This window comes from Cynocephalus volans, chromosome 1 (genome assembly GCF_027409185.1).
Source record: "Cynocephalus volans isolate mCynVol1 chromosome 1, mCynVol1.pri, whole genome shotgun sequence".
Taxonomy (NCBI): Eukaryota; Metazoa; Chordata; class Mammalia; order Dermoptera; family Cynocephalidae; genus Cynocephalus; species Cynocephalus volans.
Window position 1 is genome coordinate 85,925,052 of NC_084460.1, and position 18,023 is coordinate 85,943,074.

Consider the following 18,023-nt stretch of genomic DNA (forward strand, 5'->3'; position numbering starts at 1 on the left):
TCATCCTTCAAAGCCCAGTCAAAAGATGATGCAATACAAGGGTACTTCAAAAAGTTCATGGAAAGATTCATATTATCTAATTCTATTTTTCCACGACCTTTTTGAAGTGCGCTTGTACTTGCCAGGAAGTCTTTCTGATATACCTTTCCTCCTCCCAAATCATTAATTTGTGTCTTCCTATCCTCCTGCAGACTTTCTAGCAATGGGCACATCCTGCCTTGTATTACATTTATTTATATTTCCAGTTTATCGTCTTACTAAATTTATTATAAACAGATTCTGTGTTTTGTTGTTCTATTCCTCCATCTGAAGATAGTGCAGGGGAAATGTCCTTAAATGTTTGAATTTTACTTTACCCAATTTTAATTTATAATTAAAATATACAATGTAACACAAGATAGAGACTAATTATAATTATCCTCAACCTACACATTATTTTTCTCTAATAAGGAACAATATCTCCTCATAAGCACCAGTAACAATCATTTTTAAACTAAGTCAAACTTGCCCCCAAAAAGTTGAGATTAATGCATCTTCTGTATTAGAGCAGAAGGTTATAAACTGTGACTTTTTCTTTCTGAACATCTGGCTCCAGTAACCAAGAAATGAATTCAGGAATTAATTTCTATTCATCAAGGAATAAGTGTAATTAACATAAACATGTAGAGAAAATCACAAGGATGCTTTTGACACCGTTTACAGAATTCCAAGTTTTACAATAATTCAGGTTTACATTCTGTAATGTAATATAAATGAGCAAAGTGGGTAGAGTGTAAGAAAAATAAGCAGAGAAGCTTAAAATATAACTAAAAATGAAGCAACTATGACTGAATTCCAACTGATTGTATTTATGCCAGAAAGCAGGCCCAGTATTGCCAGATCTTCCAATTTTCAAAAGAAACAGGAAACCCAAATGTGTACGTGAAATGTCATGATTTTTAATGTTGGTCCTGCACCATGCTAGTAGACCATCTTCAGCCACAGGCCACCTGTCTGTGACCTCCAATTTTATAGAAAGTCCTTAATTTATGAACATGGGTTTCCAACCTGCCTTTGCAAGTTTGAGAACTCTGGATGCATTTTCCCCATAAGAGTAAAATAAGTACCAGTTTGGTTTCCAGACCCATTATACAGATAAACTATAGTACTGAACAAACAGCACTATTATAACCTAGCCTCTATGATTAACAATATTTACATTAACCAACTTATTTCTAGTTTCCACTTTAGACTTTGGATAGTCTGAAATGGTGGGTCCAAGGGTAGTAAATGAAAGGAGATGAATGGTAAGAATTTTAGGAAATAGAAGGAGCATTAGTGGGGCACTGGTGAAGGATCTTGGGAAAGAATTCAAATCTTCTATGATGAATAGTGAAATAAGCTTGCAGAATTTCTCTGAAGATCTATATCACTGGTAGGCAACAAAACGCATAGAAGAAAGAGAAAAGAAAGGAAAAAAGGATATGTCTCAGCAGCAGCAACAGCTGAAAAGAACTATAGCCCCAGCACCACTATTGGAATTTCCTATAGTCTTTCCAAGGTGCTGGTGATCCCTGGAAGAATTCTGTCAATTTTGCCTAAGTCATCCTCACAAAGTGAGAATGTCAAATAAGTAGCCTTAAAAGAAAAATATAAAGCCAAAAGTAAATTCCCTTGCACACTAGAGTAAAGTAAGATTTATTTTCTTTTTTTTTTTAATTTAATTTTATTTTATTTTATTTACTGAATCAAAATCGATTATACTTATTTCTGGGGTTGAACATTGAGATATGTTGATTAAATCAATATTACTAGCATATATATTGTTACAAATCGTAATTATTCTTTATGCCCCTTGTCCAACCTCTCCCCTTCCCTTATTCCCTCCCCCTCCCCCCTCTAACTGCCCTAGATTTCTTCTCTCCTTCTGAAAGAATAATGATTACTCTGTGAACTTGTTGCCTAGATGATCTGTCCAATGCTGAGAGATGTGATCAGGTCCCCCAATATTATCACAGAGCAGATGCTTCTTCTGTCACTCTGAAATGGGTTTTGTGGAGAGAGACATCCTCTTCTTTTCTTTGTCTCTGCTGGTGACTCTTCTTGTGTCAATGCACTCCAGTGGTGGCGGACCACCTGCGTGGTGGCTGTGGCGTCTAGCTACTTTTGCAGCAGCCATGGTTACTGTGGTGGCTGTGGTGGGCCACCCATGTGGGGGTGCTGTTTTTGGCATGCTCCTTGGCACTGGCGGTAGGCCTGGTTGTGGGGTGTGTTTGGTCCCCTTCTCTGTGCCTCTGGTCCCTGGGAAGGCCCCAAGGTGCTGGCACCATGTGCCTGGTTGTGGGAGAGGGGTCCAGTCCCCTTTTCCATGTCCCAGGTTCCTGGGCAGGCCCCAAGGTACTGGCACAGTGTGCCTGGTTGTGGGAGGAGGATCTGGTCCCCATCTCCACGCCTCAGGTCCCTGGGCAGGCCCTGAGGCACTGGTGCAGTGTGCCTGGTTGTGGGAGGAGAGTCTGGTCCCCTTCTCCATGCCTCAGGTACCCGGGTGGGCCCCAAGGTGCTGGCGTTTTGTGCCTGGTGTGGGAGGAGGGTCCAGTCCCCTTCTGCATGCCTCTGGGCCAGGCGGGCCCTGAGGTGCTGGCATGGTGTCCGTGGTTGTAGGAGAGAGGTCCAGTCCCCTTCTCCTTGCCTCGGGTCCCTGGGTGGGCCCCGAGGTACTGGTGTGGTATGCCTTGTTGTGGGAGGAGGGTCTGGTTCCTGGCTTCATGCCTCAGGTCACTGGGTGGGACCCAAGGCACTGGAGCAGTGTGCCTGGTTGTGGGAGAGAGGTCCAGTCCCCTTATCCATGCCTCAGGTCCCCGGGTGGGCCCTGAAGCGCTGGCTCAGCATGCCTGGTTGTGGGAGAGAGGTCCATTCCCCTTCTCCTTGCCTCGGGTCCCTGGGCAAGCCCCAAGGTGCTGGTGTGGTGTGCCTGGTTGTAGGAGGGGGACCCAGTCCCTTTCTCCATGCTGCAGGTCCCCAGGCTGGCCCCGAGGCACTGGTGCAGTTTGCCTGGAAGTGGGAGTGGGGTCCGGTCGCCAGATTCAAGCCTCCAGTTCCCAGGCAGGCCCCAAGGTGCTGGTGGTGTGCCTGGGCCAGAACTAAGCTTTTTGTCCTTTGCTTCTAACATGGGGGAACTTCCTGTGGGAACCAGTAATTGAGCTGTGTGGTTGTTTAAATTGCTACTTTGCTGCTATTTCCCTAGGGAAGGTTTTTTGTGCAGCTCAGGGTTTAATGGTTGACCTTATAGGTAGGTACTTCCGGCTCCCTGGAGACCCGGTGGATCTGTGTTCTGTAGAATCTCTGATCTGGGCCTGAGTTTTTTCATCAAACTGCACTCCGTGCAACTCTGCATTCCTGACCAGTCTCCTCTGAGTGGTCCTGTGCTGACTGGGGGGCAGATCAGCTGTCCTTGCTGTGTTCCAGTGTTCCCCTGGTGGGCCCGTCTCCCCCACCGCCTGTGCTGCAAACACTTCCCATGGGATGGGCCCTGTGCCAGTCCCTTGCAATGACTCACCGGCCTCTGAGTGGCTCCCTTTTTTCAGTTGTTCTGGCTCCTTGCTCCTGTGTCGGTCCACGTGAACCCTATTAGCGGTCTTGCTGTCCTGGGATCCGCCAAGGCCCTCTTCTCTCTTGTTGCCTCCAAGTAACTCCATCTGAAGGGCACAGCTGCAGCTTCTGCCGGCTCCTGCTCCATGCGCTTATCAGCTCAAGCCTTAAAGCAGCCACAGCCCAAAATGCTCAGTCAGAGCAGCTTTTTCTTTCTTTCGTGACAGTTTCTCCCGCCTTTGTAGGTCTCTCCTCCTCTTCCCCTGAGCTCCAGTGGCCACAGCTTGGCTGATGTTACATTTTTATACTTGTAAATTTGGTTGATTTGTGGGAGAGAGTGATGCTGCGGACCATCTATTCCACCATCTTGATTGGATCTCAGATTTATTTTCTAAAGGTACTTTTTATTACTAAAGTAACAATAAATTGACTTTTCTTTAACTGAAATTCACCCATGACTGCTTCTATAAACTCTAAATTTTCTATTCATGGGTAAATATTCTACCTGGAAATTATCTGTAGCAAAGATTTAACCTCAGAAGAGGTTAAATACTACCTAGTATCTGGTTACATTTGCTAACATTTTGTTAATGTACAGCTAAAGTAATTAAGTTATTTTACATTATCCTAAGAGTAAACATGATTTTTTAAATGAAATTTGGAAATTTCTGGAAGTCAGTTATTGAAGAGGCTTCACAGTATGACTTTATCATATAATTCTGAAGAAGAGTCTGCAAGTTATTTGGCAACCTGTCTCTGAAGATCAGCTGATACGTGGTCAGGTCAACATTAAAATTGCTTTATTGTTCCTAGGTTAAACCTAATTAGGAAAATTAATCTGCTACACAGAAAAAAATCATATGTAACCTAAATCCCAACAGGAATGACCACTGGATTGACTTTATGGCCACTCCATTCCATTAACACAGAAATTTTAAATGCTCCTCTAAATAGTATGATTTACCAAGTTTCAGATCATCAGCGTGTCTGTTCACACACAGTGTATGTGTACACAGAAATCAACATAATTTTGAAATGGTGTTAATACTATGAAGTTATTAGGACTTTTTAAGTAAGAAGTTACTCTTAATGTCTTCTCTTACTATGATTTACTTAATTAGACACCTAACCCTATTCTATACAGGATATACTTCAGAATTATTTAAAGAGACTTATTTTACATTTGGCCTATAACTGCCTTTATCTAGATTCACTAACATAAAGAAAAAGCCCATCTGATTTCTTATATTTCTTGGCTTGATTATTATGGTCCATCAGGCATCATGGAGTAAGAAGAAAAAGTGTAAATAGAAAGACGATATATCAGATTTTGAACTTGACCAAAGTCAGTGTCAACCACTATTCTTAGATCGTTAGTAAAGGAAAATTTTAAGGCATTTTTGTATTCTTCAATTTTCAAAAATTACCAATTATAAAACATACCTTGCTGAGCTAAAGTTGATCTAAGCATCCCAGTCTTTGACCAAATTTTTACTTGTCCATCTTCTCCAACTGCACAGAGAAAAAACAATTGATATTTTTATCTATGTAAAATAAATTTAAACATTAAATCTGCATATAAAATCAACAGTATGTGTGTGCATATTTAAAATTCCGATACAATTGACTCTAATTAAATGACAGAGTACTTCATAACTGTAAAATTTAATAGAAACTACTTTGAAACAATTTTATCAAAGTAGTCTAACTTCCATGACTAAAATATTAATTTTTTCCTTCAATGTTACATTTATGAGTATTGTTACGCAAATTATACTTCCACTGTAACTGTAATCTCCACTTTAGAACTCTAGGAAAAGTGTTTTCAGTGTGGTAAAAAGAATTGCAGCCAAATTCCAGTGAGTTGAGGACTGAATGAAGTGACGTATAGACTGCTTTTTTGAATAGTTTGGCTGAAGAAGGAAGAAAGAAAGAGGTAGTTGTAGCTATAGAGAGTTGTTTGTTACGGGAGGAATTTTTATTTCTTCTCAATTTTTAGGATGAGTGATATCTGAACACATTTATATGCTGAAAAAGAAACCACTGGAAAAGAAGAAGTTAAAGATACAGGCACAGAAGAGACAATTTACTGAGAAAAGTCCTAGAAAAAGCCCAGAGTATAGGTGTGGTAGTTCTAAAACAAGTCGACAAATTCTTTGTTATTCCTCCCTTCCAGAGGTGCAATTTAATTTCCCTCTCTTTCAGTGTGAGCTCTACTCAGTGATGTGCTTCTAATGAACAGAATATAATGAAAATGATGGAATATGATTTCAGAGAGTGGTTCACAGAAGATATTACGACTTCTGTCTTGCTCTTTTTTGGATCACTAGGAGAAGACAGCTACCATGTTGTAAAAAAAAACTCAAGTAACCCTATGGTGATGTCCATGCAGCAAAGAATTAAGGTCTCCTGTTAAAGTCAGAGAGGAACAAAGGCCTCTTGCCAATATCCATGTGAGTAAGCCATCCTGGAAGGGGATCCCCCAGCTACAGTCAAGGCTTCATATGACTATAGACCTAGCCAACAACTTCACTGGAACCTCATGAGAGACCCTTAAGCCAGAAACAAACAACCACCTAAATTGCTCCTTGACCTGCAGAAACTGTCAAATACTATATGTTTATTATTTTAAGTCACTAACTGTTGGAGTAATTTGTTATGAAGCCAAGGATAATTAATACAATAGGCAAAAATGAGAACCCTTAGAATATGGCAGGGAATAAGAGAGAGATAGAATAGGGATACACGTCAGTTAAATGAGAATATTTTGAACTTTAGAATTTTAAAGAATTACAACTTTTATTTACCCCGTACTTGTCCACTCAAAAGCCTTCTTTGACAGAACAGTCTCCAAAAGTTACATGAGGAAACAATATGACATTCTGAATTATATCATTTATGCATCAGTCTAGAACAATACGTGCCAATTATTTGCTGTTAGACATTGAAAGACACTATTGCTAAATAAAAATATTGTTTCTTTGGAAATTTTTCTTTAAAATGTTCATTTAAAATGTTATTTTTGCAAACAACTTACCTGTAACTAATGCTGTTCCTTCATAATTCCATCTTCCTGCAAGTACTGCTCCACAGTGGGCTTCTACACTTTTTTCCACCCTTCCTAACTTGGAAATCAGATGAAATTTACCTAAAAGAAATTACATTTGAGGAATCTATTTTATTTACTTAATTTATTCAGTCAACAAACATCTGTTGAGTACCTACGACTAGAATAGTTAGCACAGTACTAGGCACTGGAGGCCTAAGGGCAAATAATATAATTATTCTTAATCTCAAGGAACACACAAATCTATTGGGAAACAGGCACAAAAACAAAATTATAAAACCTTGAAACAAGTGGTATAATAGATATATGTACATAGTGCTGTGAGAGTTCAGAGACAATAAAACTCTGTTGGGATATGGCCAAATGGGGCCAAGAGAAAAGTCAGGAAAGCCTTCTATTTCAGCAGAATTTTTCATTCTTCACTGTTTTTACAGGCTATAGAAAAGCTGGAAGAAGGTATAAAGGAAAGGAACCAAAATAGGTAAATGAATAATCCCAGGTTTTGAAATACTTGCCTTATATGATTTTACACTGTTCTGAGCACCAAGTAGACAAAAAGCAGACCACTTCGTTGCTGTACTCAAAAAGTTTACACATTTATAGGCAAAATAAAAGACATAACTTTAAAGGACATAAGCAAATTATATAAGAGATGTCAAGGGTACAAATCAACTGTGCAAAGAATGAGTGACATAGGAAGATGAGTAAAGATCAGTGCTACAGATTGAATGCCTCCCCAACATCACTGGAGTTTAATCCCCACTGTAAAGGTTGAGGGTGGAAAATCCTATTATGGTAATTGAAAGGTGAGGCCTTAGGGCCGACCCATGGCTCACTCAGAGAGTGCAGTGCTGATAACACCAAGGCCATGGGTTCGAATCCTATATAGGGATGGCCAGTTAGCTCACTGGCTGAGCGTGGTGCTGACAACACCAAACCAAGGGTTAAGATCCCCTTACCGGTTATCTTTACAGAGGAAAAAAGAAAAGAAAAGAAAAGAAAGGTGAGGACTTGAAGAGGGGATTAGATTGTAGGACCAAGCCATAGTGAATGGATTAATAAAGGTGGTCAGGGGCCTGGTTCTGAGAGCTTTAAAAAGAGTTTTTCTCTCTGCCCTGCCATTTGCAATGTGATACTCTGCCCTCACTGTTGCCACCACCAAGCCTTCACCAAATGTGTTTCTTTGACTTTGGACTTCCCAGCCTCCAAAACTATAAGCAATAAATTTCATTTTCTTTATAAATTACCCAGTTCCAAGACTTTTGTTATAAGCAACAGAAACAGACTAATACAATCAGATACAATCAGTATGGCTTTTTAATGATCACTAAATCTAGTAATAACCCATATATAGCTGGAAATAAGATAATAAAGTACAGTGAAGCTAGAAACCTTTCCCCAAATCAAAATCTACATCTATATCTATATTTATTTTTTGTGGCTGCCTAATCAAATTTTGACTCAGAGGATATATTTTGTTTAAATTCACTTTTAACTTGGGGCTTTTTAAAATTCTGACCTAATGTTAATAATTCAGTAAAAATACATTAAAGTCAGGTGGTTAAGATAGCTTTAAAGCATTTAACATCTAGCACCCTGGCCACCTACCCATTCCCAGACAAAGGCATTCCCTCTTTTCTACATACAGCATACTTTATTTGTAGCTCTGTTGCAGCATTTTTTTATTGGGCTGTGACTCCTTTCAAGACAGGGACCATGTCTTAGTGATATTTTTATTTGTAATAGTGCTTTTACATAATCAACACTTGTTAAATTTAAACAAGTCGGTATCTAAACAACGGCCTACTTTGATGTTCTTTTCTTTTTCACTCATTTTGATGGCTTTCTTCACCCATCATTCATTTTCTAGGCCTTCAACAATAATCTACCCTTTTCTCTAATCTAACCAACAACAAGCACCATCTACTTTTCACCATATCTTCCTTTTAATTTTATATACTGCTGGGTCATTTTTCTAATGTAACAAGATTACTTTGAATTTAACTGTGCTATTTCTTTATGAGACTAACCTAAAATGAATTAGAATTACAAAGAAAATACAAGGATGAAAACAGTCTCAAAATAGGAAACTGTAAAGATGACATATAGTAAGTGGAAAGCTAATCCTGTGGTCATTATTTACTTTATCCAAGTCTGTTTCATTAAATGTTAGCATACTGCCTAGCACATAATATATACAAAATAAACAATTGTTGCACATAATGAATGAATCCATTATCAAAGATTAACTAGGGCCGACCGCGTGGCACTCTGGAGAGTGTGGCGCTGGGAGCGCAGCGGCGCTCCCGCCGTGCAGGTTCGGATCCCTATGGCCGGTGCGCTCATTGGCTGAGCGCCGAGCGGGGGATACCAAGCCAAGGGTTGCGATCCCCTTACCGGTCACAAAAAGGACAAAAAAAAAAAGATTAACTAAATAACCCTCGACCAGAAATGTAAAGTCCAGAAAATGTCTTTCAACCTATTCCACTTCTTTAGAAATTTTATATATTTAGATCACTGATATTTCTTATTCTAAAATACCTAATGATTTCCTGATAAGTGCTGAAATTACTCGATTCCCATAACCTCACAGAAGACATATCCTGACACAACTGAGATCATCTTTTTTTGTTTGTTTTTTAATAAAAGATGACTGGTAAGGGGATCTTAACCCTTGACTTGTTGTTGTTAGCACCACGCTCTCCCAAGTGAGTTAACCAGCCATCCCTATGTAGGGATCCGAACCCGTGGTCTTGGTGTTATCAGCACCACTCTCCCAAGTGAGCCATGGGCTAGCCCTAAACTGAGATCATCTTTTTGCATAGATTTTGCACTCAATAATTCTCGGGGCCTTTGTATTTTGTCTCATTGTTACAAATTGCTTAAATAGCATATCCAAGCTAAGGCATACATCAAACATTTAAAAACACAAAATTATCCATTTATCTATTTTGGTTCTTCTCTACGACTTCCCCAGCGGTCCTATGACCTTTTTAAAATGCAAGACCAAAACTAGAGATCAATTAATTTAATTTCTTGTTAGTGGTTGGGGTTGAAATGAGAATGTAACCAGAAGATTCATTATTAATTTATTAAACAAACAATGGATGATTCAAATTAAAAAATGAATATTTAAACCCTGAGGAGTAAGATCAATGTCTTGTAATTAAATAAAAGAAAAATGAATCCAAACTAAAAAGAGTAAAAAGTTATAAATGAGAAAAAAACAGAGGAAGTAGATTAAAAATATGCAAAACACATTTTTAAAAATTAAAAATGCCTTGGAACAGGGTGTTAGGGAAAAGGGCACACGAACACTTTTAGAAACTTCTTAGTAGTAGAAGAGTTTTGGCTGATGGCTACAAAAAGCCACAAAGAGATTGTAATGGCTAACTTCTGATACCAAAAAGAATGAACACACAAATTCTTTTTAAAGTGGGATTTCAAAATGAACATATTAGCTAATAAGAGAGTATGGGAATTATTTTAAGATATCTAATACAATGTAAAAAAAAATCAACTTTCACTAAATATAATTTAAGGAGTGTTTAATGGCTTTACAAAAGATTTTACACCAGAATTCCTTTACATAGCAGCTCCTCTAATATATTTTAAAGAATTCAATTATTTTTTAAATGTAAATCTTTAACACGTTGTTAAACATCTCCTCTACAAAGTGGGATGCAGCTGCACGAAATATTCAAAAAGATGAAATAAAGTTGAAGAGAAAATTACTGGCAAGACAAAATACTTGGCAAAAGTCTGCTCTATGTACTTCAGTCTGCTCCTAGTCTCAGAGATTTTTTTAAAAATGTTATCACAAACACAGAAGAAGGTCAGACAAAGGGAACACCGGAAGAGTGATGAACAAATTCAAAAACTGTACCTCCTTTTCTGCCAGCATTGTGGGAGAAAAACTAAGAGGAGAAAGTTAGAGGGAAATAGAAAAAAAACCTCTTGAGCAATGAACTAAATCTTGAAGGAATTTTTTTAAAAGTTTTAGGTTAACATCACACAAGATGAACAAGTTCTAGAGATCTGTGTACAACAATGTGCTCATAGTTAACAATACTGTATTGCATATTTAAAATTTTGATAAGAGGGTAGATCTCACATTATATGTTTTTACCACAATAAAAAAAGAAAAATACTGGGTTAAAAAAGAACATAGCACTGATATATAAAATGACCACAGATGTTTATCTGACAGGAGACCCCTTAACCACCTACTGATGGCATCCACCTTCTCAGAACATTTCCTTTCCATTTCAGATGCTGTTTTTCCCCTTCCACTTCTTTTCTTTGATTTATCATTCTTTTTTCCTCTCTTTCATAAGATCTCAGATATTCCTCATCCTAGCCTATAAGAAAATACTCAACTACTCTACTTCGGTTCTTTCTTCTCCCCACATCTAGTTGGGGCATGTTAATGTTATCTTATTTGTGTTTTTACATAGTAAACGTAAAAATAAAATTAAACATTATAATTTCTCAAGAGTCATGATATATTTTCCATTACTATTCTTGCAGATTTATCTTTCAAATTACATTTGTTTTACTTTAGGCTATCAGAAAGTGTTTTATCTGAAGCCAATGTGAAATAGAGACCAAAGCAATTATTCTTTAGTTAATTGTGATTAAGTAATCTTGATAATTCAGGGAAACACTCAGGCAACAGAAATTATAAAGACTAATTATGTTTACTAACCCAATTCACCGGATAAAAATCAATCCTCATATACTGTTGAGTTTAAAAAGAAAAACGCAAAGAAAATATATGGTATGCCACTTTCTGTGTAATAAAAAAGGTGACATGAAAAAATATACGTCTATCTGTTGATTTTTGCCAAAAGAAACACTGGAAGGACAAACCAGAACCAAAGAGATCACCTCCAGGGTATAAAGAGAAACAGTGCATATGCGACTGGATGGGTGAGGTTAACGATATTGCTCTGAGTATTTTTTTTAATATAGTTTTGACTTTGTGAAAGCACACGTGTTAATGTTTTACATATTTAAAAAACAAACAAATCAATAAGGATGGGGGAAGAGAAGATCTTAAATGGAAAACAAATAGAAATAAATACACCTAACTGTATTTCAAATGAATAACATAGCCACACTTAAGCAGTGGAGTAACACAAGTACCTTTTGAACACAACTTTGACTTTATATCCTCAGTTTAAACATTTTTTTTAAAAAAGTAAATAATATTAAACTCTAATCAGGCTAATTTTTGCAGTAGTATGGTTTACAATTCTGAAACTACTGTGTATTGTAGAATTAAGCAAATGAGAAAATATATTGAGGATAACGGGGACCAGATTTCCTCACTATTTTCAAGTATAGAAAAAGAAAAGACTAGAATTGACCCTGTGGTACTGAATTAGAATTGGGGGTATCAGAATGAACTCATGGTTGTTAACATAGGTAGATAGGAAGAAAGACATAGAGAAATAGCTATAGAGATGCATTTTAAAATATACATTTGTATTAACATTTCATAGCTCCTTATGCTGAAAAGGGCTTGAGTAAACACACCCCATTGGAATGAGCACAGCTAACACTCTCCAAAAAAAGGGACAGATCTTCCTGGAAAATGGCTGATTTGGCGGTTAGGACTGCAAAGTACAAGATAAGCCTAGAACATCTTGTGCCAACAATGAAGTACTCAAAAAATGATGAGGACGCCTGCCTTGGGTTGAATGTCCCCCCAAAACTTAATCCCCACTGTAAGTGTGGAGAGTGGGAAATCCTATTATAGTAATCAAAAGGTGGGGCCTTGAAGAGGTGATTAGATTGTAGGACCATGCCATAATGAATGGATTAAAAATGGTGGTCTTGGGTGTGGTTTGCAGGGCTTTAATAGGAGAGTCAATGAGAAGGTTAGTGTTTCTCTCTGCTCTCTCTGCTCCACCATTTGGAATGTGATACCCTGATGAAGTCACAACCAAAGAAAGCCTTCACCAGATATGTTCCCTGGACTTTGGACTTCCTAGCCTCTGAAACTCTAAGCAATAAATTTTGTTTTCTTATAAATCATCCAGTTCCAGGTATTTTGTTACAACAGAAACAGACTAATACAATACCTAAAAAAAAAAAAAATCACTGGAGTTGGCTTGATAGGGCTCCCACTGGTCAAATCTAAGACAATTTTTATATCAAAACCCAAAAATGATTGTAATAGAATATTCATAAAATACAATAAGAATCTAGGAGTCTGATCTGACATAAAAAAACAAATAAATGGGCATGTGACAGGAAGGTCTTCTTTGGAGTAGAATACCAACTAGTCAATATGGAAGGAATTATGGAGTTAGAAAAATCATAATTTGGCAACCATCTTAGTAATAAATGATTTACCAATAGTGCTAAGAGAGTGGGAGGAAGTTTGAGGAGGAAAGGAATATTTTTATACAATCTAAAATATTCTTTCACAAATTATCAAAAGGGAAAAATGGAAAATTTACAGTGGATTAACTTAAAGAACACAAATTTACCAACTAAGTAAAGTTAACATCACCAATAAAGGGTCAAACCAACAACATGAATCTCCTAATTTAATACCCTGAGTATTCCTCCTAAAAATGTGTAAATTAAATCTCATCATAAGGAAACATCAGAAACACAAATTGAGGGACATTCTATAAAATAACAGGCCTGTATTTTATTACACTGTGAAGATCATAAAAGAAAGACTGAGGAATTGTTCCACATTAAAGGAAGCTAAGAGACATGACAAAAGCAATGTATTATCCTATACCAGAAAAAACAAATTTCTATAAAACACATTATTACGACAATTGTTCAAGTTTGAATATGAACTGTAGGTTAAATAATAGTATTTCATCTATGTTAGATTTCCTGATTTTGATCAGTGTATTGTGATATAACAAAATCCTTATTCTTAGTAAATGTATTAAAGTATTTATGGTTAAAGGGCATGTCTGTAAATCACTCTCGAATCTTTCAAAAAAAAAAAAAAGATATGTGTATAAGTGTGTGGAGAGACAGAAAGGAGAGCTAATGGTAAAATAAATGGGACAAAATGTGAAACTAGTGAATTTAGATAAAGGATGTATAGGAATTACTTGTACAATTCTTACAACTTTTCTGTAGATGTGAAATTATACCAAAATAAAAAGTTTTTTTTTAAAAAAGTAAACCCTTCAGTTTATCATCTAAAGTAAACTAAGTTCTCATTTAATCAAGTTTCAGAAAAATTAAGTTTAAAAAAAAAAACTTCCACAAGTCTCTCTGTAAATGAAGTGCAATCTGATGTCATTGTTTGTTATAACATCCCTTCCCTCTTCTGATTACGAAAGCACTCCTCTCTTTCTCCTCCCTCTTCCATGTAGGTGGCCTGAGGCTTGACAGACTCAGTCAATCCCATTCTTTTGACTACGTGATTTACTCAGTGATGGGCACAGGACACAAGCTCACTTAGGACCCTCTCTGCAACTCGCCTGCAAGAGGTATTGAGGAAGAAGCACTCTTTTCCGCTGCTATTTTGTATCTAGTATGATGAACCCAGATCTACTGGCCACCGTCATACTTACCATGTGGGGAGAGCCTATCCAGGAGATGGCAAGAACAAGGGCCTGATGCAGCTATGCTTGAAGATCTACCCCTAAAACCTAAGTGAGCCAAAAAACTGCACTGAACATAAGTTAGCCAAGTAAGTTTCTGTTACTTTCAATGACTCTACCCCTAATTGACAGGATAGTTAAAGAATAATACAGACAAAAACATTTCAAGTATTTATAAGAAAACAAAAATAAAAACATTCCTTTAAAAATATAGAAAAATTATGCTTTCTATTCACCAGTATTAAAGCTATGGTTATATTATATAAATCTTGAACTCTGTTACTGGAAATTAACATGTTGGGAAATAAAGGATACATTTAATAGATAGCTTACTAAATAACTATTTTTTTAATATGATAATGTTATTAAGTTAAATTTGAAGAAATTAGAAACCAAAACTCTGAAGACAGCTTAACTCAATTCATAGGAGCACAGAAAAAGTAAGGCCAAAGACTCAGATTCAGTCCCAGTACATGCCAGTTTAATTTGCCTTCTTCCATGATAATAGTTTTATAGCCCGTACACAAACTAACCGACTATACAAAAAAAACCCAAAATATTTATTTTATTGGATGAAGGTATAAATGGATGAAGGTATGGAGATCCACAAATATCAATTTTGTAAAATAACTCAAAGCATAAGTCATACAAATATATTATATCTTTTAAATACAAAGATGAGCATGTAACATTTATTAAAAACTTACCATCAGAACTTGTGAGGACAAAGCTTTCTGCCTGCGTCTGTTTCTTTATGCCTAAACTTTTTGGAAACCAGTGAAGATCTATAGGGTAAATATCATCAGGAAGCTTCACTATCTGAATTGTTTCACTTGTTAACAAGTTCCACTTCACTATTTGGTGATCATCACTACATGAATACAGTTCTTCAGCAGTAGTCCAGCCCACACAGCTGACTAATTCTTGATGTGTCACCATGTTAAGAAGAGAAAACATACAAAATTCTTAAATCTTAATAAATAAAATAATTCACAGATGCAGATTATAAGAAAGTAAAATAGGGTCAAATGTTTTCAAGCTTCTAAATGTATTTTTCATTTTATGACTTTGACATTGTTTCCACAGAAAGGAAAATAAGCATCTATCAAAAAAATTGTAAGAACAGAAAGCAAGAGAGAAATCCAGATTCCAAAAGGGGGGGGGAATATCTGTGCAAAAATTTTAAACTTGTGTAACAGAACACTCCATAAACAAGGCCAAAAGGTATACAAAGGAAACTTAATAGATCAATACATATAAAAAGATCTACCCCGAACTGTTAGGGGATAGGCAGGGAGAAAAGGGAACTATACTTTTTTACTTATATATCTGTATTATTTAAGTTACTGGAATAAGAATGTATTATTTTGTTAAGTTAAAAAAAATCAAGTATTAAAAGAAGACTGAAATCTAACTGTAAAATACCTCCTTAAATCACACATTGTATGAGTTCACCCAGGAAAAAACCCCTGGCTTAACAGCTGCAACTAAAATCTTACCAAACTTTTTTTTCATTTTATTTATTTTGTTTATTTATTTTTAATTGACAATATCAAACTTTTTGACATTAAAGTCAGGAAATAATTCAATTATAATTTACTGTACCTATTACACGCATAGTGCTGTATGAGATATGATCCCTAAAATTCTTAATTTAATCCATTTTTTAGTCTCTGATTTATCAGAAGGATTTCTTTGTAAGTTAAGATGTTCAAATAGTCCTAAAGGCTGCTTACTCTGGCAGAATTGTCTAACTAGAAAACGCATTTTAGTTTGTCATTTATGAAGGATGTTTTCTCGCTTAAATCTGGATTTCTATAATGCCAGATCATTCCTGGTTCGATTATTTGTTCTCTTAGTGTTATTATATAACCTTTTTAGTTCCTTCTTTTCTCACCAGTGCTTTTAATTAACTTATCTGAACAATCAAATTTTTTCCAAGGAAACAGAGACAATGTGCCATAATTATTCTAGGATGTTCCAAGATTTTTTTTTTTTTTTTTTTTTAAAGATGACCGGTAAGGGGATCTTAACCCTTGACTTGGTGTTGTCAGCACCACGCTCTCCCAAATGAGCTAACCGGCCATCCCTATGCAGGGATCCAAACCTGTGGCCTTGGTGTTATCAGCACCACACTCTCCCAAGTGAGCATGGGCTAGCCCCCAAGACTTTTTAATGTTTCAAAATATGATAGATTAAACAAAAACCAAAAAGATAAAAAGATTATAGAAAGATCTTAAGAGTCTGCACAAATAGGTAATAAAGTGGCACTGGAACACAATCTAAACAAAATGACCACTAAACCATTACTGAAAAAAAAAAAGCTGTTCCTGAATATATTGCTGTCATCTAAACAATGTCAGATAAAATCTAGAAAGAAAGAAGCTTAGGTAAAACCTAGAAAGGGGGAAAACACATACATACAAACACACACACACACACACACACACACACTCTTTCTCTCTCACACATCCCAAACCAAAAAACATTAGCTTATCCTTATATAAACTGCTGTAAGTATATATCAGATGTGCATGACGTTATCTTCATACTAACAGGTCAACTAAAATTATGGAAGAAATGAGAGAACTGCCAGATCACAAGAATCTAAAGAGATTGTTATTCTTCAGCTTGTTTGTTTATAAAAGCAAACAAAAGACATGGTCAAAATCTATAAAATTACATGAATCCCTGAGAGTATACTTTGAAAAGATAGCAAAAATGATTTAAGTAAAAGTAATTACATCCTCAATGAAGAGTTAAATAAGTAGACGAGATAATATAAATGAAAATACATATAAATTCAAAAAGTTTGATCAAATATTTAAATCAGTGCTTTCTTGTTTTTGATGAAGGACCAGATTTTTCTTTATTTCAAATCCATTGCAAATCAACATTATGTAAAATAAAATAAAAATTAATTACTAGAAAAATAATCTATTTGGATGTTGTAACAATGCCAAACTACTACAAAAATTTCTCATCACTTTCAGTTTCTTCACTTATCTTTTCACAGACCCACACATAATACTTTGAGGAGTAATGGTCTAAATGACTAAGAATTATGATAACAGGGCCAATCATATCTCCTTGACACATAATTGGGGACTCTTGCTAACAAAATATAGGGTCATGTGTTTGAGAAAATATTAACTGCCACCTTCCCATGTGAAATAACAAAGATCTGACTGCTCATTTTTCCCCAGCTTGTCTTTCACTTTATCATGTGTGAAGAAATAGAGCAGAACTCAATGAGTACACACTAGATCACACTAGCAAAGTAAAATTTTTTTTCAAATATTTCTCTTTAAGATCCTACTTTTTAAGTACTTAAGTACAATACTTAAGTAGAGTAAGAAAAATGTCAATAAGCATTTGAAAGTAAGCTTTAGAGCAAATAAATTGTTTTGGAGAATGACTTGCAACACATGATCTCAACTATTTGAAAAACAATTTAAACTACCATGAAAGGAATGAAAAAAAAAATTCATTCTCCAACTAAAATACAAAATAGAAGAAAACTTTTAAGAATACTATAATCAGATGATCACAATAAGGGTTATAAATATTAAAAGGATATGCTTTGGTTCCTTTAAAAGGGATATCTTCAGTCTCATGTCTCTACTTGCAGCAAAATCTTAAAATGTCCCTTGATTATATTCACTGTGAAAATAAAAGCAGAGAAAATATAAATTCAGCATTAAAAACAAACATATGTGCACACAAAAAAAGGAAATAAAACATCTTTGCTCCCCTAGGAGCACTGCAACACCTTCAATCCTTCTGACATTAAATACATG

The 18,023-nt window shown here is 36.0% G+C and overlaps 1 protein-coding gene across 1 annotated transcript in view; it reads right to left on the reverse strand.

Moving 5' to 3' along the window:
• Positions 1–15,162, reverse strand: part of IFT80 (intraflagellar transport 80) — a 105,450-nt gene extending 90,288 nt beyond the window's left edge. The window contains exons 1-3 of the mRNA XM_063102998.1: positions 14,931–15,162; positions 6,605–6,715; positions 5,011–5,079 (exon numbers count right to left, since the gene is read on the reverse strand). Of these exons, the coding sequence (XP_062959068.1) occupies positions 5,011–5,079; positions 6,605–6,715; positions 14,931–15,162 (412 nt within the window). The remainder of the gene's footprint in view (positions 1–5,010; positions 5,080–6,604; positions 6,716–14,930) is intronic.
• Between the last annotated feature and the right edge of the window lie 2,861 nt (positions 15,163–18,023).